Raw genomic sequence first — 27,209 nt, forward strand, 5'->3', positions numbered from 1 at the left:
AATGTCGTTCGACACCCGTAAGACCTCTGTTCATCTTCAGAACACTAATGAAGATATTTTGTTGAAATCCGATGGCTCTAAAGACATTGTTACAAAGCCCATCTCACTACAGTGGCTCTACAATCAGCAGCGAGAATAGTGTTTGTGCGCAAAAACCCTGAAATAACATAATTTAATGTAATTTCAAAACACTGCTCCCTGAAGCTTTGGAGCTTAATAAATCAGCATGATTCATGATTCAGATTGCATGTCAAACCGCCAAACTGCTGAAATCACGTGACTTTGGCGAGCTGAACTGCTGAATCTATACACTGATTCATCACGGTTTGAAGCTTTACGAAGCAGTGTTTTGAAATCGGCCCATCACTATATAAGTGCTTATTTAGTTGTTTTGTAACGACGTCTTTAGTGCCTTTTATGGGTCTTGAGAGCGATAAAGTCATTGTTGCCAATGGAGACCATTCTGAGCCTTTGGATTTCAACAAAAACATCTTCATTTGTGTTCTGAAGATTAACAGCGGACTTATGGGTCTGGAACGGCATGAGGGTGAGTAATTAATGGCCTAATTTTCATTTTTGGGAGAACTAACCCTTTCATTTTTCCTTGTGTGTCTGCTGTATGTGTTTTGCGCATGAGCCACACGCACCTCAAAACGCACTCTAATGATGACATTGCTTAATCGACCAGCTATACGTTTTAGCGATTAAAAAGACAATTGAAGTAGATGAAAATGACAAATCACAAAATCCGCAGCCATATCACCCTATAGCTCAAGACAGGGCTGAGCCTAGTTTTTACCTGGATGGGAGACCTCCTGAATAAACCAGGTTGCTGCTGGAAGAGGTGTTAGTGAGGACAGCAGGGGGTGCTCACCCTGTGGTCTATGTGGTTCCTAACACCCCAGTATAGTGATGGGGACACTGTACTGTTACAAGCACGTCCTTTGGATGAGACCAAGGTCCCGACTCTCTGTGGTCATTAAAAATCCTAGGATGTCCTTCGGAAAAGAGTAGGGGTGTAACCCTGGCATCCTGGCCAAATTGGCCTCTATCCATCATGGCCTCATAATCATCCCCATACACTGATTGGCCTAATCACTCTGTCTCCTCTCTGCTAGTGTGTGGCGAGCGTTCTGTCGTATTATGGCTGCCGTTGCATCATCCACGTGGATGCTACACATTGGTGGTGGTTGAGGAGATTCCCCCTTCTATGTAAAGCGCTTTGTGTGTCTAGAAAAGCGTTATATGAATGTGTAACAAATTATTATTATTATTAAATGCCTGGTTTCACAGGCAGGGTTTAGATTTAGGCCTTAGTTAAATTAGGACATCTAAGTAGCTTTTATATATGTGCCTATATACTGTGGATGCTGCACACTGGTGGTGGCTGAGGAGATTCACACCCCTTCCACATATAAAGTGCTTTGAGTACCTAAAAAAGTCCTGAAACATCTTATTGTGTTTAAGTGGATCTTAAAGGCCCTAATATACTTCAAGCGAAATGGAAGAACGAACTGGTGTGACGTCATTTTGAGCAACAATTTTGAAACAGCTTGCCAAAGCGAACTTTCCGAAAAAAGTTTGCTTTGGCTAGTAAACAACTTTATTGCTACCATTGGTCCATGGTGATACTAGGTAGGTGTGACTTTGAGGCTCTGCCTTCATTGACGTGGAAATCTTCTCTGGTTCTCTTCTGTTCTGTTCAGTTCGTCAATGTCAGACTTCCACGAGTGAAAACATAGACACACTGGAAAGCCGCTTTATAGTAGAACATGAGGTTGTAATTCTGATTAAACGATACACTGACACTGGTTTTCATGTAAAGCTGCTTGCTTTTAAGCAAACTATTGTATAAATTGCTATGTAAATAAAGATGATGGGACTTTACTAGAGTGCCAAATTGCAGAGCTCCTGCAAACATAGCCACATTGCTGTGATCTGATTCTTGTTTTATTTTAAAAACAATGCTTGATGTATTCTCATTTTTTGTTGTGTTTTTAATTTGTAATTGAGAGGAAAGCGCACTGCCCCTATTTACACATTCATATAAACGCTGCTTTCAGCAGTGTGGGCGGCATCGGGATGTCTGCAAAAAATATATCACTGGTCTTATATTTCAAACTTCTTTTTACTCCTAAGAAACAGAACTTCGCCATGAGTTTATCAGGACCTTAATGGATCATAACACACTGCTGGATCTTATCCGTAACTATCCATCCATCAGCACTGAGCAAAAGGGGATTGGGGGAGGTGTCGCTCTCGGGCGAAAGTGAGGGATGGAGTGAAAATGAGGGGTTGAGTGGCAGTGACGGTTCACAGGGGGAGGGAGACAAATGAAAACACATGTCAGAGAGAGATCATGTATGAAACAGTCACTGCTCACGTGGAACTGCAAAAGTTTCAGATGTTAATGTGTGCTTTAGAAATGAATAAAAGAAAATATTGGCCAGCTAGAGGGAGGAATGTTGCTTTCTAACTCTGCCAAGGTCGGACGCGGCGGACTTTAGAGCAAGAGACAAACATGCTTCCTACACACTATATTCAAAGGCCTTCCCTGGTTGACGCAATAAGGACAGTTGGCCGACGTGTATAAGAAAATGCACAAACTAAATACAAAAATTCAGAAGAAAGGGCATTTAGATGTACCCTGGCATGCTACTTTAATAACTAGGCCAGATGACTGGTCATGCCGTGCATGCTGTTGTTTTCTCATGCTTAGTTTGATCTGAGGTCAGCCCGTGGGACTGCAGTTTTGAACCTTGTGTGCTCTTCTCACAGCAGCTTCGAAGCATTTCTGATTACTTACTTTATATCAAACAATTCTGACTTTATATCACACAATTCTGACTTTATATCTCACAATTCTGACTTTATATCTCACAATTCTGACTTTATATCTCACAATTCTGACTTTATATCACACAATTCTGACTTTATATCACACAATTCTGACTTTATATCACACAATTCTGACTTTATATCACACAATTCTGACTTTATATCACACAATTCTGACTTTATATCACACAATTCTGACTTTATATCTCAATACTGACTTTATATCACACAATTCTGACTTTATATCACACAATTCTGACTTTATATCTCACAATTCTGGCTTTATATCACACAATTCTGACTTTATATCACACAATTCTGACTTTATATCACACAATTCTGACTTTATATCTCACAATTCTGACTTTATATCTCACAATTCTGACTTTATATCTCACAATTCTGGCTTTATCTCACAATTCTGACTTTATATCTCACAATTCTGACTTTATATCACACAATTCTGACTTTATCTCACAATTCTGACTTTATATCACACAATTCTGGCTTTATCTCACAATTATGACTTTATATCTCACAATTCTGACTTTATATCTCACAATTCTGACTTTATATCACACAATTATGACTTTATATCACACAATTCTGACTTTATATCTCACAATTCTGACTTTATATCACACAATTCTGACTTTATATCACACAATTCTGACTTTATATCTCACAATTCTGACTTTATATCACACAATTATGACTTTATATCACACAATTCTGACTTTATATCTCACAATTCTGACTTTATATCTCACAATTCTGACTTTATATCACACAATTCTGACTTTATATCTCACAATTCTGAATTTATATCTCAATTCTGACTTTATATCTCACAATTCTGGCTTTATATCACACAATTCTGACTTTATATCACACAATTCTGACTTTATATCTCAATACTGACTTTATATCTCACAATTCTGGCTTTATATCACACAATTCTGACTTTATATCACACAATTCTGACTTTATATCTCAATACTGACTTTATATCTCACAATTCTGGCTTTATATCACACAATTCTGACTTTATATCACACAATTCTGACTTTATATCTCACAATTCTGACTTTATATCACACAATTCTGACTTTATATCACACAATTCTGACTTTATATCTCACAATTCTGACTTTATATCTCACAATTCTGACTTTATATCTCACAATTCTGGCTTTATCTCACAATTCTGACTTTATATCTCACAATTCTGACTATATCACACAATTCTGACTATATCTCACAATTCTGACTTTATATCTCACAATTCTGAATTTATATCTCAATTCTGACTTTATATCACACAATTCTGACTTTATATCTCACAATTCTGACTTTATATCTCACAATTCTGGCTTTATCTCACAATTCTGACTTTATCTCACAATTCTGACTTTATATCACACAATTCTGACTATATCACACAATTCTGACTATATCTCACAATTCTGACTTTATATCTCACAATTCTGACTTTATATCTCACAATTCTGAATTTATATCTCAATTCTGACTTTATATCACACAATTCTGACTATATCTCACAATTCTGACTTTATATCACACAATTCTGACTTTATATCTCACAATTCTGACTTTATATCTCACAATTCTGACTTTATATCTCACAATTCTGGCTTTATCACACAATTCTGACTTTATATCTCACAATTCTGACTTTATATCACACAATTCTGACTATATCACACAATTCTGACTTTATATCTCACAATTCTGGCTTTATCACACAATTCTGACTTTATATCACACAATTCTGACTTTATATCACACAATTCTGACTTCATATCTCACAATTCTGACTTTATATCTCACAATTCTGACTTTATATCTCACAATTCTGACTTTATATCACACAATTCTGACTTTATATCTCACAATTCTGACTTTATATCACACAATTCTGACTTTATATCTCACAATTCTGACTTTATATCTCACAATTCTGACTTTATATCTCACAATTCTGACTTTATATCTCACAATTCTGGCTTTATCTCACAATTCTGACTTTATCTCACAATTCTGACTTTATATCACACAATTCTGACTTTATATCACACAATTCTGACTTTATATCTCACAATTCTGACTTTATATCTCACAATTCTGGCTTTATCTCACAATTCTGACTTTATCTCACAATTCTGACTTTATATCACACAATTCTGACTTTATATCACACAATTCTGACTTTATCTCACAATTCTGACTTTATATCTCACAATTCTGACTATATCACACAATTCTGACTATATCTCACAATTCTGACTTTATATCTCACAATTCTGACTTTATATCTCACAATTCTGAATTTATATCTCAATTCTGACTTTATATCACACAATTCTGACTTTATATCTCACAATTCTGGCTTTATCTCACAATTCTGACTTTATCTCACAATTCTGACTTTATATCACACAATTCTGACTTTATATCACACAATTCTGACTATATCACACAATTCTGACTATATCTCACAATTCTGACTTTATATCACACAATTCTGACTTTATATCTCACAATTCTGACTTTATATCTCACAATTCTGACTATATCTCACAATTCTGACTTTATATCACACAATTCTGACTTTATATCTCACAATTCTGACTTTATATCTCACAATTCTGACTTTATATCTCACAATTCTGACTATATCACACAATTCTGACTATATCTCACAATTCTGACTTTATATCTCACAATTCTGAATTTATATCTCAATTCTGACTTTATATCACACAATTCTGACTTTATATCTCACAATTCTGGCTTTATCTCACAATTCTGACTTTATATCACACAATTCTGACTTTATATCTCACAATTCTGACTTTATATCTCACAATTCTGACTTTATATCTCACAATTCTGGCTTTATCTCACAATTCTGACTTTATATCTCACAATTCTGACTTTATATCTCACAATTCTGACTTTATATCAAACAATTCTGGCTTTATCTCACAATTCTGACTTTATATCTCACAATTCTGACTTTATATCTCACAATTCTGACTTTATATCAAACAATTCTGACTTTATATCACACAATTCTGACTTTATATCACACAATTCTGACTTTATATCACACAATTCTGACTTTATATCTCACAATTCTGACTTTATATCACACAATTCTGGCTTTATCTCACAATTCTGACTTTATATCTCACAATGCTGGCTTTATCTCACAATTCTGACTTTATATCACACAATTCTGACTTTATATCTCACAATTCTGACTTTATATCTCACAATTCTTTTGGAATAACATTTGGAACATTTGGAATAAAAAATAAATTTTAAGTTAATGCAACCAAGGAAAAAAAAAGAAATTATTAATTCATTGCTCAGCTGGATCTTCAAGTTATGTAGTCTGTTAGTTAACCTCACCTCCGAATCCGAGTCGTTCTTTCTTTTGTCAATTCACATTTAATCACGTCTGTTCCCTGGAAAGATTAGTATACCTTTTCTGTCAGTGTCTTATCTGGACCGTGACAGCCCTGTAAGCAATGCATGCAGGCACAATTCGGTTTAATTCCTGAAAACAGAATTGCTTAGTTCAGCTCTCTACTCTTCGGGCTCCAGTCATTCCTTCTCACAGCCCCATAGGCTGAGTGCAGAAGGTCCTGTACAGAACCGATGGCCTGTAGCGCATGCACGGTCAACACAAAATTAACAAATCGCTCTCTGAGACAACTCGTTGTTCCCGAGTCATATTTAAGAATAGTTCAAAAAGAACAAATTGTTCATGAACGACGCATCGCTAAAGCATAACTTAGTTTTCAAAAGAACTCAGCTGCACACAAGCTGGAAGAAGTAGAAGAAGATGACTGTAAATGATCTTTGCCGGTGTTGTAAAAACTTTTTTTACGGATACACAGACGGAGTACTTACTAACACAATCATCATTTTTGAGAGAAATAGTGAATGCATATATGAACAATCTCTCTGTTTAGGATTAGAACGAATTCAACCCAAGCGCTCTTTGGTGACGTGGATGATTACGTTGCGTTATCTGTCAGTCATCGCATAAAGCCCGCCCTGACTATTTGATTGGTCCGAACAGTTTCTGTTCAGGCATAATTACTCCACAACAGATCAAGTCCAGACCGCATTGCCCGACCTCAAATGTTGTTGGCGGGGCTAAATTTGGCTGGCATCCAAGCTAGTAATTCTGACTTTGTAATGACTATGTAAACTCGCAGTTGCAAGGAAAAAATTCAGAATTGTGAGAAAAAAAGTTGCAATTAACTTTTTTTTAAATTCCATGGCGGAGACAAACTTCCATACTCAGATGTACATCACAATATGTAAGAAAATATCTGTCTGTCTGTTTTTCTTTTTATGTGCCTTTAAACCCCACAGCCTACTTCTTTGCTATAGCTTCCAAGAAAATTCTGCAAAAGTTTAGCTTGTGTTTAGGCTGAGGGACAAATAAAAATTAAAGTCCATTTTGTCAAATAAGGGTTCTGAATCAACAGTCAGGACAACTGCACTTCTGTGTCACACAAGGGGCTGAGTGTCATCCAACAAACCACAGGAAGAATGATATGTGTGTGTGCACTGCTAACTTTAGCATACCGCTCTCAATGTTCAGTGCTTATTGTGTGTTTTTCTGCAGGCCAGATAGCTTTCCTCTGTCTGGATCGCTGCCAATTGGTGTGACATATCTGCTTCCTGAAAACAAACTCAACGAAGCAGAGACAAAAACCAAACTAATGCATGAGGCAGCGCACTGAAAGTGTGATCTACAGTAGGGTCTCCAAAAGTCTGACCACTAGTAAAAGTGCTCAGATTTTTTTATTTTTACTTTATAATAAAAATGATAATAATAAAGCATAACAATTTAAGTAAAAAGTTTATAAACTGAAACATGAATGTCATAATGTCTCAGATCATCTCTCTTTGTCTTCAATAACAGCAGCATTCTGATCACGGTCATGTTCTCCAGCATGATTTGAGATGACTCAAAGCTTCAGTGGAAGAACATCTGACCAACTGTACAGAGTCACATGATCAGTCTTATTTTTAGTGTTTTCAATTGTTTTGAATTTTTTATATTTTCTAATTTATATATATATATATTTTAAAATATACACAACCATTCAAAAGTTTGGGGTCAGTAAGTGTGTGCGTGTGTGTGTGTGTGTGTGTGTGTGTGTGTGTGTGTGTGTGTGTGTGTGTGTGTGTGTGTGTGTGTGTGTGTGTGTGTGTGTGTGTGTGTGTGTGTGTGTGTGTGTGTGTGTGTGTGTGTGTGGCCTGGTAATCCCTACGTTATGGGGACAAAGATGGCAATATCCGAAATCCTTGTCCGTGTGTGTGTGTGTGTGTGTGTGTGTGTGTGTGTGTATAATACATTTTTAGTTTTTTTTTTTCAAGTAAGGCTGCATAAAATAGATCAAAATTGACATTCACAATGTTTCAGTGCTGTTCTTTTGAACTTTTTTATCCATGAAAGAATCCTGAAAATTAAGTTTCACAGTATCCAGAAACATGAAGCAGAACAACTATTTTCAACATTGATAATAATAATAAATGTATATTGAGCATCAAATAAGCTTTTGTGACCCTGGACCACAAAACCACTCATAAGGGTACATTTTACAATTGATATTTATACATAATCTGAAAGCTGAATAAATATGCTCCCCATTAAGGTATGGTTTGTAAGGATAGGACAATATTTGGCCCAACTATTTAAAAATCTAAATATTGAGAAAATTGCCTTTAAAGTTGTCCAAATGAAGTCCTTAGCAATGTATATTACTACTAATTATAAGTTTTTGATATATTTGTGTCAGGAAATTTAATAAATGTCTTTATGGAACATAATCTTTACTTTAATGTCCTAATGATTTTTGGCATAATAATAAAAATGGATCCATGCAATGTATGGTTGGCTATTGCCACAAATATACCCGTGTGACTTATGTGTTGTGGTCCAGGGTCACATAGCAGAATGATTTCTGAAGGATCATGTAACACTGAAGACTGGAGTAATGATGCTGAACATTCAGTTTTGATCACAGGAATAAACTATATTTTAATATACATTCACATAGAAACTAGTTGGTTTAATTTGTTATAATAATCCAGAATATTACAGTTTTTTTACAGCCTTCGTGAGCAGAAGAGACTTCTTTTAAAAACATTACAAAATCATACCGACCACAAACTTTTGGAAAGTAGTGTACATTCGATTTTCAGTCACAGATAACTAATTTTCCCATAGTATGTGTTTCAAATAAACCTCCACACGTAAAACTTTCTCAAGCAATTTGAGGATAAGGACCAGCTGTATGTGTGTAAGTGTTTGTCTGCCTCTGTCATGCGGGGTGACAGTGCTTACCTTGTTTACACACACACACACACACACACACACACACACACACACACACACACACACACACACACACACACACACACACACACACACACACACACACACACATACACACACACGCACACACACACACACACACACACACACAAACGTTTGTTTTTGTGAATTGTGGGGACTCTCCATAGTAATGGTTTTCATACCCTACAAACTGTATTCTCTATCCCCCTACACTACCTCTACCCCTAAACCTACCCATCACAGGAAACTGCACAGATTACTTGCTCAAAAAAAACTCATCCCGTATGATTTATACGCATTTTGAAAAATGGGGACATGGGGAATGTGCTCATAAGTCACCGTCTCCTTGTAATACCTGTGTCATACCCATGTCATTGTACACATTTGTGTCCTGATATGACACACACACACACACACACACACTCATGCGTTGGTTATAAATAGTGAGGTGACCTACATCCACAGTTCTGTAAACAAACACCCAGAGAGAGTATGACAGTCCTCCTTACAGATAAATATTATCTGTTTACTATCTGACCACAAACACAGAAGACTCATTCACTTCATATTTATCATATTTCTTTTAATTGTTTTGCTCTTCTTTCCTGCAGCAGCGCAGGTTTAAAAAGCAGCAGTTCATTCACACTCTGACTGAACTGCCAGTGTCTATTGCTCCATAGAAAATATTGTCTATTAGTGCTGGGCAAATAATTAATCGCATCCAAAATAAAAGTTTGTGATTACTTAATATATCTGTGTGTACTGTGTATAATTATTATTTAAATACACACACACACATGCATGTATATATTTAAGAAAAATGTGTATATATATATACAGTATATACATGCAAATGTTTCAGAAATATATACTTGCATGCAAACTCCTGAGACTGAAATTTGTCCAATTTATTATAATGTAACTGAAAACTATAATTTTCATGATAGGTCAGAGATCTAGTGTAGGTAGGTCTCTCTCTCTCTCTCTCTCTCTCTCTCTCTCTCTCTCTCTCTCTCTCTCTCTCTCTCTCTCTCTCTCTCTCTCTCTCTCTCTCTCTCTCTCTCTCTCTCTCTCTCTCTCTCTCTCTCTCTCTCGGTGCTGGCATTATTCCAGCCAATAGCAACTGTTCGTCAGTAATGGAGCTGCTCTCTGGAGTGCTATCAGGCAGGGCCGGTTCTGTTTATTTCAGCTTCTATCAGTGAACATGTGCAGCCAGGCCCTGGTTAGAGGGGAGGAGAAAACACACACACAGAGAGAGCAGGCCAGCAGGGCGGAGAATGAAGCTTGTGGAGGCGTGGGAGTTATAGCTGTGCTTCTCTCTGCCTGCTCCATTCGGCATATTACACACACACACACACACACACACACACACACACACACACACACACACAAAACTTTGCACAATTAAAGACATTACACAAAAATACACCATTGCAATGTTCTCTCTATACCTGTACACTCAAAATGATATGTATGAACACAACACAAACACACACAAACTGTCCAGTTTCCCATGAAGTCCTCTGAATAAGCTTCATCCAAAATTCATGGAGTTATTGATAAGTCTAAGAGTCAGGCTGCAAACTATCCCATGCATTGCATTGATATCTGACAGAAATTACAGCACTACTAACTTTGGTGAGTTTTCATATGGCGCAATAGAACATCAGCCTATCTGATTTATTTTCATTTTTATAACGGTTCAATAGGGTTGAGTCTAAAAAAGTTTCTTTAACGACTGCATAATATTTTCATGTTTAATGGGTTGTTTTAATTATTTTGTAGTGATAAAGATAAAAATAAAGATGTTTCCACAATCCTAAATCCATAAAAGTATTCCATGATGGGATGAAGCACCTAACAGAACCCTTTGACCTCTTCTAAGAGTGAATAATACAACATAGCTTTTTGATTAGACATTTTGATGCCCACTGTTGAATTTTACATAATTCCCTGTCTTATTTGAAAATATTTATTCATTTATTTTTGGTTTGTAAAATTCTGTCATAATTTACTTTAATTCTCTTTTTTTTCCATAGAGCATACACTGTAAAAAATGATATGTTCAATAAGTTATGACAACATATGTTTTTACATTGTTTTAACTCATCAATATAAGTTAAGAAATGTTAAACTTGTTTTTATTAGTTATACAAGATGTAACTCATTTTTAAAGTCAGTTTAACATAATTTAAGTTGAAATAACTTAAACATCCAAGTCGATTCTACTGCAAAAGTTCAAAATGTGCCTTTTTTTTTAAGTGTAGAACAAATGTGAAATTTAGAACAATATTCTGGTCGCGCTTTACAAATGAAAGTGGATGAAGAAAGACTGATGCTGTTAAGCTTCAAAACAGCACTGTTGAAGTGGTCTGTACAACTTATATCTCAGTCTCTTCCTCACGCAAGGCTATCATATGTCTTCAAAAGGTTTAAATATATTGAGTTCGATGAACCACTGTTATACTGATACTTTTATGATGCTTCCTTTTTGAAACTTTAAAGCTTTAGTCCTCATTCACTTTCTTTATAAACTGTAAAAAATTATATGTTCAATAAGTTATGACAACATGTGTTTTTACATTGTTTTAACTCATCAAAATAAGTTAAGAAATGTTAAACGTTTTTTATAAGTTAAGTTTAAAGTCAGTTTAACATAATCTAAGTTGAAATAACTTAAACATCCAAGTCGATTGTACTGGAAAAGTTCTAAATTTGCATTTTTTTTTTTTTTTTTACAGTGTAATGAATAAAAAAGTAAGGCTATTCAACTATCCATATTTCTGTTCCATAGAAGGAAAAAAAAGAAACACACACTGTAAAAAATTATATGGTCAAAAAGTTATGACAACATATGTTTTTACATTGTTTTAACTCATCAAAATAAGTTAAGAAATGTTAAACTTGTTTTTATTAGTTATACAAGATGTAACTCATTTTTTAATGTCAGTTTAACATAATTTAAGTTGAAATAACTTAAACATCCAAGTCAATTCTACTGCAAAAGTTCAAAATGTGCCTTTTTTTACAGTGCATGTTTGGAATGACGTGAGGCTGATGGCAACTTCCCCTGTATATTGATAGTAATAGATGTGACTTTCACATATGAGTAAAATAGCTTATTTTAGGTAGTTTTACTTATCAAACAGAAAACTTTAACAGTGTTTACAGACTACCTCTCACCAGAGCCCTCAAAAAGAAAATCAAAAGAGCCACCACATCACAGCATTGTAACAATGGCACACACTGTAGTTGTAACAACACAAACCACAGCTAATACAACCTAGAGCAAACCAGGAGAAAAACACAAGCTGAGATGCTCTTCACTCATGATCTTTACTTCATTTCCTCAGGGTTGTGAGATTTAGATCGGAGGAATGTGACCATAGATTTGTTTCGCAGGGGAATAGCCACTGCGACCAGGCTGTTGTTAAATTGACGGTGTGTGTGTATTTACTAGCCTCTTTCACACATAGTCTGTGCTGGTAAATTACCGTTAAGAGATCATATGTGAATGGGACCTTTTCAAAAATACCAGTAAAGCACTTCTGGCAATTTCCCAGTATGAGAAGTTGTAACATTAGCAGTAAATTACCAGTATGATGCCGTGTGTGAACAAAGAACAGAATTATCGGAAACAGAACACACTTAGAAACGCTGAACACGCTGATGCAAAAAGTCTGACTAGGACCAATCATAAACGGGCCAACGGTTAACGGTAAGCTCTGCTGCTTTTAGGGTGTGTTCATACTTGTATTTCGGTTCTCTTTGTTCTCTTGGTCTGGACCAAAAAAAGGAAATGTTATACATTTTTCTGATGCCTGTAACGAACTGTGATGGGCAACATAGCAACTATGAAGAGAAAATAATGAGAAATATCATTATATGTAGGCTACGTGCATACAACGAGCGCATTTAGGCCAGCACTGCATTGTTTTGGATGTTCGGTAAGTTCCAGCAGGAAATATATATGCAATAAAGGTCGACCAATCAGTTTGTGAACATCTTATGCTTTTAGAGACTGTGTAAAAAACGGTAATGTGAACGCTAAGCTGACCAGGACTAAATGCTTTTTATTTCTTTTTGTCCGGACCAAATGAGCCAAGTGAACCTAACCACAAGTGTGAACATACCCTTATTCAAATGAACCACACTAACAGCAATCGCACCAGAGTTGGTTTTAAGCCAAGTGCACACTGTGCGATTTTGCCGACGATTTGGCCATCTGAGACAAATTTAGCAAATCCTAAAAGATTCCTCTAATCCTAAGATAAAATCTGACGTTTTTGATCGTTTGACATGTTCACCGGCAGCCGATTAATGAGCGCTGCGATCAAATTTTACCTCAGACGAAATTCTGGCAGCTAAAGATTATTTGTAGCCACTATTTTATTCCCGTGTGTAATGCAGCTCACTGTCACCGAACGTGTCATTCATCGACTCTGGACGAGTTTTCTAGCGTGCCCGCTTTAGCGCACCTTGACTATCGTTCAGTCTGACATTAATGACAGCTGAGATCTTATGGAATAGTGTGACATGGATTACATCAGGGATCATGTTCGTACAGTCTGACAAGCAACATTCGCAAAGGATTTAATAAAATCGCACAGCGTGCAGGACCCATTAATCAAACTAAACCTGCCATGTGTGAACACAGCCTAAATGTTCCTCAATGTAAACATGCCAGACAGACAGGTGACCTCTGTGCCACGTCTCGTGCTCGAGACCCTGAAGTGGTGTACTATAGTGACAGAATTAAGGGTCTTGTGATTTTAAGAGCAAAACCGTCTTCTGTGTGATCCCTTTGAGATTTTTTTTTGTTGTAAATTTGGACTGATAGTGAAACTGAAAGGCTTGTCCAGATGGAGTTTACCGGTATTTTGGTACTGATGTGTGAATGGTATCTAAAAAGACAGAAAGCCGTTGCTTGTGTAAACAGCACATTTGTGTATTTAGTGGAAAAGTCAAAAGGAGAAACTGTCAAAACTGTGAAAGGAGCTACTGTCATTGTGAACACACATTTACGGTGTCCACTTTGCAAATGACCACAGAGATGCGACAAAACTAGATCAATCCTATTATGATCGGCAAGTGTTCATGTGTAAAGGGTTCATGTGAGTTTCCGAGTATTGTTAAACTGTAAAAAATTATTTAGAAAAAAAGTTACCTGGTTGCCTTAAAATTTTGAGTTCATTGAAATTAAATTGTTGAGTTAATACAATGAAAATTTTTTGAGATTCAACAACCTTTATTAAAATATTATTAAAAGATTTTGTAAGCATATTGGGTAATTGTTTGTGTTTTATTTCTGATGACGCAGTGAAACATGCCAAATAGTGCTATTTTCATGATTTATCACATTTTTTATGTGGTTCAGATACCAAAATATTTTGAGTTCTATTCATTAAACAAATTTTCTTCATTGCATCAACATTGTATCAATAAACTCTTAATTAATTAACTCTTAACTTTTTAATTTCAATAAACTCTAAATTTTAAGGCAACCAGGTTACTTACTTTTTTAAGTTAAGCTAACAAAAACCAACAACATTTTTTACAGTGTAGGCATATTGTATAGTACTGCTCACTTCAAATCTAGACAGTGTTACACAGACCTGCCAATGCTGTAGACTAGAGTGATTATAGCATGTGGCTTCATTAATAACAGTTACTGGTGGGTGCAGTGTTACACACACACACACACACACACACACACGTTTGTTTTTGTGACATATGGGGACATTCTATATAGGCATAATGGTTTTTATACTGTATAAACCATATTTTCTATCCCCGTACACTAGGCATGTGCCGATATCAATTTTTCATGTTGCGATTAATTGCTGAAGTTTTATCACGGTATACGATATTATCACGATATTGAAATAAGTTGCAAAAAAAAGTGTTGCCATAGCATAACAGCTTTAAGAACTATTTTTGTAATAACAAAAATAACTGAATGTTTAAATACAATAATGCACCAAAAATATATACAGCTCTGGAAAAAAAAATTAAGAGACCACTTAACATTAAGAAACAATGAGAAATCAATGTTAAGTGGTCTCTTGATTTTTTTTCAGAGCTGTAAAAGTACAATTTTCAAACAGATTAAAGTGCAAAAGAATAAGGCTATAAAGAACAACAGGTAGGCTAACAAATAAGGTCTCATTATTTAATGCATTAACTAAGATTGAGCAATAGCTACATTTGGTACTGAAAGTATAATCATTGTTAGTTTTATCTTACGTCCATTAAAAAGTTATTTTGATTTTAATGTTATTAAACACAAACTAAGAAATTAACATTACTTAGAATGATTAATTCTTTATAAGTATTTTTCATTGTCAGTTTGGTAATAATGAATTAACATGTTAATGAAGTCGTATGTCTCAAAGTTTTACTGAACAATAACAAATAATTAGAACAGTTCTAATTATTAGGGCATGTTGTAGTCCAGATTAAAACATAAAAAAGTTTACATTTGAAAATAAATAGCCTATTAAGTCTTTAAGTATTAAGTATTTGGTGCTGTGATGAACAACATTGAGATTACAAAAAACTAATGGATGTTTTAAAAACTACACGTGTTTTCTTTTGTTTGCGGGTTTCCGGGGTAATCGCTGCATTCTGCAGTTCATCAGCGCCCTCTGCTGTCACTGAGCGGCACTTCAGCAGCGCGTCTCCTTCACTTCACGCAGAATACAGCGGTGTTGAGCTTTTATACTGTTGATGGGCAAAGTATTCTTGAGTGCATTATTAAAAAAAATATATAAATTGTTAATAAATTATTATTTACGATATTACGGTTATCAGGTTAAAGTGCCCACGATAACAATATTGTGCATATTCATTATCGTGATAAATCACATTATCGAAAATCGGCACATGTCTACCGTACACTGCCCCTTACCGGGTAATCCCTACGTTATAGGTCCACACAAATATATCCTAAATCCTTGTCCTTGTGGGGACATTTTTTGGTCCCCATGAGGAAAACATCTTATGAATCATACAGAAGGAGTTTTTTTTTTGAGAAAGTAAAAATGCAGAATTTGTTCTGTGATGGGTAGGTTTAGGGGTAGGGGCAGTGTAGGGGATAGCAGTATAAAAACCATTACACCTATGGAAAGTCCCCATAAAACATGGAAACACTGTGTGTGTGTGTGTGTGTGTGTGTGTGTGTGTGTGTGTGTGTGTGTGTGTGTGTGTGTGTGTGTGTGTGTGTGTGTGTGTGTGTGTGTGTGTGTGTGTGTGTGTGTGAATATGGTAAAGTATGAATCATACAGCTGAATGTGATAAAGAGCTTTTTCGGGAAAAGCGTGGAGAAGCGGGAAGGCAGGAAAGCAGGCGGTGTGTGAGTGTGTGAAAAACAGAGTGGGAGGGAAACATTTAGAGAAAACCATGTTGCTGCTTGAGTCTGTGATATTCTCCTGCTCACTCTCTATACCAAATCATTTTGACTGCGTGGATTCCCTTTTTGGTGCAAAAATGACTAAATGGTAATTAGAAGTTGGCTAAATCTGACAAATTTTATTCAGCATATAAATATAAAAAATGTTGCACATTATATTCAGCAATGATGCATTAAATTGGTCAAAAGTGACAGAAAAAGCATTCATTATTTTATAAAAGATTTTTATTTTGACCAAAAATGCTGTTTTGTTGTTGTTTTTACTTGGTGAAGGTTTTCACAAAAATATTAAGCAGCACAACTGTTTTCAATATTGTTAATAATATATATATTAAAAAAATGGAGCAGCAAATCATCATATTAGAATGCAAACATTTCAGAATGAATAACTATAAAAACAAATCTAGTCTAATTTAGATTAGCTAAGTAAATGTGTGTGTGATGCTTTCATTCAGTGTGTATATGTAGGTATGTTTGCAGTTCTGGTTCCGACAGTCTCAATCAAAACAATATATGTAGCAAATTATATTTGAAACCAACACACACACACACACACACACACACACACACACACACACACACACACACACACACACACACACACACACACACACACACACACACACACACACACACACACACACACACACACACACACACACAATGATAAAACCAGCAAACTGCACTCATCTATAATGTGTGTCATTTCCGTCGCCTCTAGAAGCAGCCAGTTTCTCCTCTCCTCTTTTCCAAAACTGTGCGGTTTTCTTTCCGCATAAATCTGTCTCTGTCATTTCTTTCTCTTCTCTCTAAAAACGAGGCAAAACCTTCATATTTTATTTATGTTCCTTATTCTGTCTGCTTCTAATCCACTGCTTGCTTTTCTTTTCTTTTCTTTTTACTTTTTTTTCTTTTTTGCAGCGATAGAAAGATTTTTGGAAGTTGACCCAGATAAAGGAAAAAAGTTTGACAGCCCTGCCAAGTCTCTGGGCTTGGCTTTCAGAGCGACTCCAAACCAGTTTGCTCTGGTTGGGTTGCCAAAGTGGGCGGGGGGGTAGAAGCCCAGAATATGAGGGAATACGAGGGAGTGTGAGTGGGATTTTTTTTTTTGATTATATAACACAGAGACACAGCTTAGCATTGTGTTGGTTTCTGTTCTTAGATCAGTGCTGCTGTTTTCAGGGTGGAGCGGATCAGACGGAGGGAAGAATCTCATTACCAGAACAGCTCTATAACCTATGATTCTCTAGCGTGGTTGAAAAATGACATAATTACAAATGTTGAAATAGGTAATCGACTTTTAAGGAGCAGGTCACCCAAAACATATGAACATTTCATTCATTCACTCTCCATACATTTAGCAGAATGTCCAGGCTGCACTTTTCCATACAATGAAAACAAGTGAGGACGAGGGCTGTCAGACTTAAAAAAATAATAATAAATAAAACCCCATAAAAGTGGTACATGTGCCTTTTGCATTATTGTTATTTCTATATTCCTCTGAAGTCAAACTATGTTTGTGTGATGAACAGACTAACATTTTTCACTGATAATCTTCATTCAGATATGGACAGGCATGTTGCATCATGTTTCACACAATTGGTTCCATACAGTGTTATATGTATTATTTATGTACTAATATATGTAGTTGTCATGATTCCTGTCTTGTGTTCCCCTGGTCTTGCGTGGACTTTTGTGTTATTTCATGTTTTGCGCTATGTTTTGTACTCCTTTGTAGTTTTTTCTTGTTGATTAGTTCTTTGATTGTTCCCAGGTGTGTCTTGTTTGCCAATTACCCCTCGTGTATTTAAAGGGATAGTTCACTTTGAAATTAAATTTTGATATGTTTTAGCTTACCTCATGGGCATCCGAGATGTAGGAGTATTTGTTTCCCCAGTAGTTTCAATTTTGATCATTTTAGGTCAAACCGTTCTTGTCTGTGCCTCACATAATGCAGGTCTATGGTCACCACCTCAAAGAGCATACACAGAGAAGTCCAAATTAAACAATCCCCCATCGTAAGTACACACTGATGGCCTAAGACACGAAACCAGCGGTTTGTGTGAGAAAACGAACAGTATTTATATCATTTTTACCTCTTGTACACCACTACGTCCGACTGATCCGAGGGCGCGCGTGTGTGTTTCCTGTTGTGACATTCGCGTGTTCTGGCTTTGGTCTGCGCAAGCGCGGAAAGCACCGGAAGTGGATCTCTCGTGCGTGTACGGCTCTCATTGTTTGAATTATTGTCCAGCCCTAGGCTATAGGCTTATATATTTAAAAATGTTAGTAAATGGACTTCCATAAACCCAGTATTGGTCTGGGTTTAAACATTCTGACATTCAAAGTGAAGCATTCACGTGACTCGAAAAAAAGTGAGGCTGTGTTTGTCGTTGATCACGTGTTTCTCTGAAAACAACACAGGCTCCGGAATGGAGCTTCATGTGAAATAGCGCTGCGTAATCAGTACATTCTTTGAAGATTCAGTGTCATATGTAATATCACTAGGATTCCAGCTCTTCATTGTTTTTGAATTAACCCATGCAACAAAGATTCGACCAAACATGGACCCAGCAGTGAGGATTATGCGTCTCCATCAAGGAGATTGCTGCCTAGAGCACTATCTGATGGACTTTATCCAACTGGCTCATTTGGCCAAAAGGGAGGTGATCCCTCTCATTAATTTTTTCGGGGGGATATCTGAGCTGAGCCATTCAGCTCAATTATGCCGTTGCACAATCCTTATTGGACTTCAGATATTTCCTCCATGCTTTCCTCCACACGTGTGTGTGTGTGTGTGTGTGTGTGTGTGTGTGTGTGTGTGTGGACCGTACACATTTCTCCAGCTCCTTTCCTCTCCTTCAGCTCCTCCCGAGCCGGCACCTTCCACTCGGGAGCTCTGTTGGTTCCAACGTAATCATGTCCTGTCCAACTCCCTACCTGTCCTGCTATGGCCACAGAGGCCTGTCTTGACACGGCACCAGAAGCTAACCCTAACCTTTCTGTGCCCTTTGTTATAGTTCCCCCTGCCCCGCCATGGTGGTCTCCAGTTCCACCTGGAGATCTGCTACTTAAAGGCTGTCTTGATTCCTGTCTTGTGTTCCCCTGGTCTTGTGCGGACTTTTATGTTATTTCCTGTTTTGCCATCTTGAGTTTGTGGGCTGTACAAACAGCTCCTCTCGAGGCTGCACTGCCCACTCATGAACTCTCTGTTCACTCTTACACAATAATAGAGGTCATCATTTAACTTTCTGCCTGTCCCTATAAGACCACAGAGGTTGCTCTTGAACTCTCACCCTGTCTCCATACGACCACAGAGGTTGCCCTTGAACTTAATGTCTGTCCTGTTATGACCATGGAGGTCTCCCTTAAACTCCCAGCATGTCCTGCTATGGCCACAGAGGCCATTACTGAACTTTCTGCCTGTCTTTACACAGCACCAGAAGCCAACCCTAACCTTTCTGTGCCCTTTGTTACAGTTCCGCCTGCCCTGCCATAGTGGTCTTCTGATCTGCCCTGGTGGACCTCTGCTCTACCGTAGTGGTCACCAGTCCCACCTGCTCCCCCTCGGTGGCCATCAGCTAGGCCTTGGTTGTCTTCAGCCCCACCAGCTCTGCCGTGGGGGTTTTCAGTACTATCTGCTCTGCTGTGGTGGTCTTCTGCTCCACCGTGGGGATCTTTAGTCCTGTCTGCTCTGCCGTGGGGATCCTCAATCTCATGGTAAAAATGGACTGCATTTATATAGCGCTTTCAACAGACCCATGGCCACCAAAGCACTTTTACATATTGCCACACATTCACCCATTCACTCTCTCATTCATACACCGATGGCGGTGTCAGGCATGCAAGCTCCATCCAGCTCGTCAGGAGCAGCTCGGGTTTGGTGTCTTGCTCATGGACACCTCGACATTTGGTCAGGTGGAACCGAGGATGGAACCACCAACCTGCCTGTTTATAGGCCACCTACATAAACTACTGAGCCCATGTCTGCTCTGCTATGATAGTCTTCTTTTCTGATGTGGGGATCCTCAGTCTTATCTGTGGTCGTCTTCTACTCCTCCGTGGGGATCCTCAGTCTTATCTGCTCCATCGTGATGGTCTCCAGCCCCACTGAGAGTGTATTCAGCCCCGTCAGCTTCACTCTGGCGACCCGCTCTGCCTGCTCCACCCTGGCCACCTGCTCTGCCTGCTCCACCCTGGCCACCTGCTCTGCCTGCTCCACCCTGGCCACCTGCTCTGCCTGCTCCACCCTGGCCACCTGCTCTGCCTGCTCTGCCTGCTCCACCCTGGCCACCTGCTCTGCTGGCTACGCCCTGGTTCTCTGACCCTCTTCAGTCTCCTGTTTCATCACACTGGCCCTCTATCCCTCCCTCCGTTCCACCTCCCTCCTGGACTTATGTGTCTGTTTGTTGAGGAGCGTCTGGAATCTGCTACTTTAAGGGGGGGCTATCATGATTCCTCTCTTGTGTTCCACATTTCCAGTTTTGCGACATTTTTTGTAGTCCTTTGCAGTTTTTCTTGTTGATTAGTTCTTTGATTGTTCCCAGGTGTGTTTTTTTGCCAATTACCCCTTGGGTATTTAAACCCCAATATATCTTGACAATGATGTAATGTTTGATGCAGTCCTTCTGTTGGTTGCTTGGTTCCCTGGTTCTCTCTTCTACATGTTGGATTTGTTATTATGTTTGATTTATTATTAAACTCACTGCATTTGAATCCAGCTCTCCTTTGTTTTTGAATTCACCCTATATAACAAAAGTATATCTGATTAGCTTTTACTTTTATATTTTTATTAGGGGTGACCCCGAATAGTCGAAGATTCGATGCATCGATATGCGGAGCCTGATTCGACCACCGATCTCACGGTCGAATCTTTGCGGGTGTTATGAAACGAGGATCATACCATTTTGGCAATATGGGGGTGCCCAATATTTTAAAGACGTGTCGCGGCGCTGAGCTGAGCTGAGCATCGGTGTGCGACCCCTTTAAGGGCGCTGAGCTTCGCACCGCACTTTTAAAATTAGAACACGTTCAATGAGTGTACACACACCGCCGGCAGCATTCAGCGCCTGTCCGCGGCCACTCAGGAAGTTGTTTAAAATCCTGTCGCACCACAGAGCGCTTTCATGCAGCTCATCTGTCAGTCAATTCAAAATTGAGCTCGCGTGTATATAATGTGCGCGTCAGGTGGCGGTGTGAGTGAGATCCTGAGGCACGGGGCTGAGCTTCGCGTACGTCTTCACCCGCTTTAGGCACAATCGGCTTCAGAACGTGCATGTAAACGCACTCAAGGTGTTCTTTTCCTCTCTAGACAGGTATTTTTTTAGGTTTATTTATCAAAATGTTCTTTTATATATTTGTGCGATGTTCTGTATTTCGATCGCGGCTTTAACATGTTATGAGAAAACGGTTTATTAATGTTTATCCACCACATTACCTTTTAGGCTATTTAAACCTAAATAAGAAAGCCATTGTCAGTTCGTCTGTCAGTTGGCAGGCAGTTTTGGTCGCTTTATTAAAAGTTGTTGCTGTGTGCAATGTGTAAAGGAAAATAAAAATAGTTTTACCCTTCTGACAGTATCATGCCCCTCCCAACCCATTCACACACAAACACAGATGATTCGACTATCAGTCGACCATAGAGAGATTCGACAATTCTGATTCGAATGTCTAAATCCTTAGTCGAGGACAGCCCTAATATTTATTATATATATTATCATATATTTATATTATATTGATTGCCAGTGATAACCAAATCACATCCAAAAACAGCTAGATTTTACTGGTATTGGTATCAGCTTCTGACATTTTGGTACAGTGAAAACCCTAGTTTTCAATTAGCTAATAATAACAACCCAGTTCCAAACTGACCGTAATTAACGTGAAATCTGTCATGACAGTTTTAACAAGCTACATTTAATTATACTTAAATGTACAATTTAATTGAGATGAATAAATTAAAATTAAATAAATTAAATAAAAACAGTCTATTTCATTTTTGACGACTGATCCCTTTGTACAAGTAAAATTGTTGCCAATTGACAAGAGATGAATTTATAATACCATATGTATACCTAACATGTTTAAAATTGTGCACATGTACAGTAATCTTGTATAAACATTTTTAATTTGCATAAATATTGAAATGTAATGTCTGCTAACACTCACTCCCTCTCCTTACTCACTCTGTTCTTCTACATTCCCTCATTTTTCCCCTCTTTTACTTCAGTCTAATATAACAGCCATCAATCATGTGCGTAGTGTATAAATACACAGCTCATAGTTGAATCTCACCTGTGAGCAAGATACTAAACAGTTAACAGAGCATTTCATTCAACGGCACACTAAATCCTGGTGTTGATTTACAAACACGAGTAAACTCTCTCCCACACACACGCTGAATAAATACCATTGATAATGGAGTTGTGCTGTGTGGGCATACACCAGAGGCTGAGCGTTAGTGTTTATTACTGCGCTGGAATTTTCCATTACCCGTGATGAGTTCAACGCAGTAGGGAGCTGCGATACGGCCGAGAGAAGTGGGAAGAGAGAAAACGGCCGCTTAGGCAGAGAGCGAGAGAGCGATGCCGGGCTGGGCAGCCCGCCTGACAGATGTGTGTTGTGTTATGTTGGTGTGAGAGTACGCTAAACATCTGGGTCTGCTTGACGTAATTGGTTTTAGTTGATCCAGGTCTTTTAAAACCTCTTTTCTCTTGCTCTTTTAACAGGAGGCCTTCTGGTCATGCTGATAAAGAAGTGATGGCTGCCACCGTCCTGACCACACTGTCCACCAGCCCGTTGGTGCTCAACCCTTCCTCCAGTGCCTCAGGTTAAACTCCGCTCTGACCCCCGGTCTACTGTCTAGCGCTGTTCAACGCCTGTTAACTGATAGATCCCAGAGCGTCTAGGTTGAGTGGTGGCTTGTCAAACAAGCTCTAAATCTCCATAAGTGCCCTAAAGGACTCCTGCTTTCTCCATTTTTATTTTGTATTTTATAAAAAATGGTTTTAATGAAGTGTGTGATTTCTGTGCTACTAAACCGAATTGCAAAAAATGGTTTCTTGGTCTTCTAATGGTCTTCTAATGTAACCAGTCTGTTTAATTTCAAACAGATAATCCTGCCCCAAACTCACACCATTGGTTGAGCCAGCGTTGCTAAAAAATACTATGCCGAAACAAATGTTTTGAATGATACCGCCACAGTTTAGACTTTTTGAGGGAATTAAATGGCTGACTTACACCACCACTCAAAGGTTTGGGATCGGTTAATACTTTTATTTAATTAAAGATAAAATATAAAAATTATAATTTATAATATATATTTAAATTATATTAATGTATACGGTATATTAACCAGCACACTTTTCGGGGTGGTAACAATACAAAATGTTTCTGGGGGATCAAATCATACCGCAATGATTTCTGAAGGATAATGTCAGACTGAAGACTGGAGTAATGATGCTGAAAATTTAGCTTTGCATCACAGGAATAAATTACATTTTAGGAATTGTGTATAAAGCAAGATTTCTTTGCACCAAGAATTGTCATAATTTAGCTTTACACTAGACTGGGTAAACCCAGCCTGATCTGCCGGCGATTTGATTTCCCCCGGCAACTCAGTCTGGAAACCTGTACATTTATTTCCACTGCTTCTGTTACACTTTTGCGGGAACCAATCACAGACTGGCTTATCCACCTGATGCGCTATTGGAGGGTATAACACGTTGGCAGATAGAGAAACAATGGGTCGTTGCCCATTGATCATGCCTCTTGTGCAGTAGAAAATACAGAAGCAGACTCCCCAGACCAATGTTTAATCTTAAATTGAGCTTGGTCTGGTGATAGCCAGACAAGTTCCCTTTCGAGAGAGGTTCCTCGTATTACGTATGGGAAAAACTCCTTTTCTCGAGAATGTGAAGCAAAACTTTTAATAAAGGTATCTATGTAAAGCGCAGTGAGCTGCACGGCCATAGCCCAGCGCGAGGAGCGCTCTGATTGGCCGGGCTGCGGCAACTGCAGGAACCTATGGTGAGGCGGCTGAGAGGAACGAACCAATGGGGGGCGTTCCAGAAGCCCGCCGAAAAAGGTGCTTATATTTGCATACAGGAGGCTATATAAGACCCTAATTCGCCATAGGTGTCAGATTTTATCTCCTTCAGCGATACCTTCGCTGGTCTCCGGAAGAAGCACCGCCGTTGAAAAGGCACCAGCGGAACCTGCAGCTGAGGACGACGGACTCCCTCTCCGCCTTCTCTGCCGTTCCAGCTACGCCATCCGGCGTTATATATCCTTTAAACTGTGTCTATGTTGAGTGTTATATGTGTTTGTGTGTGTGTGTTGCCGCTGCAACGCCACTTCTAGAGCTTACAGGCTTGTTCTACTCGAGGACTCTCTCGTTCCGCCGCGTCGTTAAGCGCCGCGGAAAGACGGAGCTCTTCTCACTCTCCCTCTGCTCTCGTCCCGTCGCGCTGAATAGCGCCGCGGAAAGAGAGAATGTTAGAGGACATGAGCACACTCAAGCCGAAGCTCTCTTCACTCTGCCGCCGCCGCGGCTCTTCTTCCGCCGCTGCCACAGAGTTGTTCCCACTCTTCTCTCATTCCGTCGCGCTACAGCCGCGGACAGAGAATACTAGAGTGAATAGGCGAACTCGAGCCGAAGCTCTCGTCACTAATACCGTCGCGCTGAGGAGGCGCCGCGGACAGATGGAGTTTTTCCTCAGTCTTCCTCTTCTCTCGTCCTGTCGCTCTATCGCCGCGGACAGAGAATACTAGAGTGAATAAACAAACTCGAGCCGAAGCTCTCGCCGTGCTAGAAGCGCCGCGGACAGAGTTTTACCTCACGCTTCCAATTCTCTCGTCCTGTCGCTCTATCGCCGCGGACAGAGAATACTAGAGTGAATAAACAAACTCGAGCCGAAGCTCTCGCCGTACTAGAAGCGCCGCGGACAGAGTTTTACCTCACGCTTCCAATTCTCTCGTCCTGTCGCTCTATCGCCGCGGACGGAGAATACTAGAGTGAATAAACAAACTCGAGCCGAAGCTCTCGCCGTGCTAGAAGCGCCGCGGACAGAGTTTTACCTCACGCTTCCAATTCTCTCGTCCTGTCGCTCTATCGCCGCGGACAGAGAATACTAGAGTGAATAAACAAACTCGAGCCGAAGCTCTCGCCGTGCTAGAAGCGCCGCGGACAGAGTTTTACCTCACGCTTCCAATTCTCTCGTCCTGTCGCTCTATCGCCGCGGACAGAGAATACTAGAGTGAATAAACAAACTCGAGCCGAAGCTCTCGCCGTGCTAGAAGCGCCGCGGACAGAGTTTTACCTCACGCTTCCAATTCTCTCGTCCTGTCGCTCTATCGCCGCGGACAGAGAATACTAGAGTGAATAAACAAACTCGAGCCGAAGCTCTCGCCGTGCTAGAAGTGCCGCGGACAGAGTTTTACCTCACGCTTCCAATTCTCTCGTCCTGTCGCTCTATCGCCGCGGACAGAGAATACTAGAGTGAATAAACAAACTCGAGCCGAAGCTCTCGCCGTGCTAGAAGCGCCGCGGACAGAGTTTTACCTCACGCTTCCAATTCTCTCGTCCTGTCGCTCTATCGCCGCGGACAGAGAATACTAGAGTGAATAAACAAACTCGAGCCGAAGCTCTCGCCGTGCTAGAAGCGCCGCGGACAGAGTTTTACCTCACGCTTCCAATTCTCTCGTCCTGTCGCTCTATCGCCGCGGACAGAGAATACTAGAGTGAATAAACAAACTCGAGCCGAAGCTCTCGCCGTGCTAGAAGCGCCGCGGACAGAGTTTTACCTCACGCTTCCAACTCTCTCGTCCTGTCGCTCTATCGCCGCGGACAGAGAATACTAGAGTGAATAAACAAACTCGAGCCGAAGCTCTCGCCGTGCTCATTCTACCGCCGCCGTGCTGAAGCGCTGCGGACAGAGAATACTAGAGTAAGTCAGACGAGCGAGCTCGGGCTGTTGGGTATGTCAAGAACAATGTCGCTGCAGCGCGCGCTTACTGCCAAGGAAGTTGTAATGGCTGCCTTGTCATGATAGCGCGCGCCCCTTCCACAGCGCGTTGCTGACTAGAGCGCGGCTTACGTCATAGCACGCGCTCACTGTCAGAGCATAAGGGCGTCGGAAAATGGCTGCCAAGCTAAGCCCTTTTTTCACTCTATCACTTCCAGTCCCCTTTATTCAGGCGGCTGGAAAGGTTTTTACACTGTAGACAAAGTGTCCACTACACAGTGTGCACCCCTACATAAGCACTGTTAATTCAGCCTCACAAAATCACAAATAAATCCCGCCGCGGCCGGATTACACCATATAAAGTCAACTAGCCTTATTGCAGTCAACTAGCCTGTGGTCAAACACGCTTGTCTGCATGAGCGCTTTCAGTCTAGACTAGAGCATAACGGCATTGTGGAATGGCTCACATACCACCCGCACTTCCTTACATTCTCCCAGTTCCCTTAAGTTAAGTGACTGGAGATGAAATATTGCAGTCAACTAGCCTGTGTTAAACACGCTCGTCTGCACACTATGCTGTGTGCGT

The 27,209-nt window shown here is 39.3% G+C and overlaps 1 protein-coding gene across 2 annotated transcripts in view; it reads left to right on the forward strand.

Moving 5' to 3' along the window:
* Window positions 1–27,209, forward strand: part of slc2a4rg (SLC2A4 regulator) — a 99,029-nt gene that overhangs the window by 38,085 nt on the left and 33,735 nt on the right. For both annotated transcript variants that reach the window (XM_067446737.1, XM_067446738.1), the window contains exon 3: window positions 23,387–23,487. In XM_067446737.1, the coding sequence (XP_067302838.1) occupies window positions 23,387–23,487 (101 nt within the window). The remainder of the gene's footprint in view (window positions 1–23,386; window positions 23,488–27,209) is intronic.

The sequence above is a fragment of the Pseudorasbora parva genome, chromosome 6 (assembly GCF_024679245.1).
Source record: "Pseudorasbora parva isolate DD20220531a chromosome 6, ASM2467924v1, whole genome shotgun sequence".
Classification (NCBI taxonomy): domain Eukaryota; kingdom Metazoa; phylum Chordata; class Actinopteri; order Cypriniformes; family Gobionidae; genus Pseudorasbora; species Pseudorasbora parva.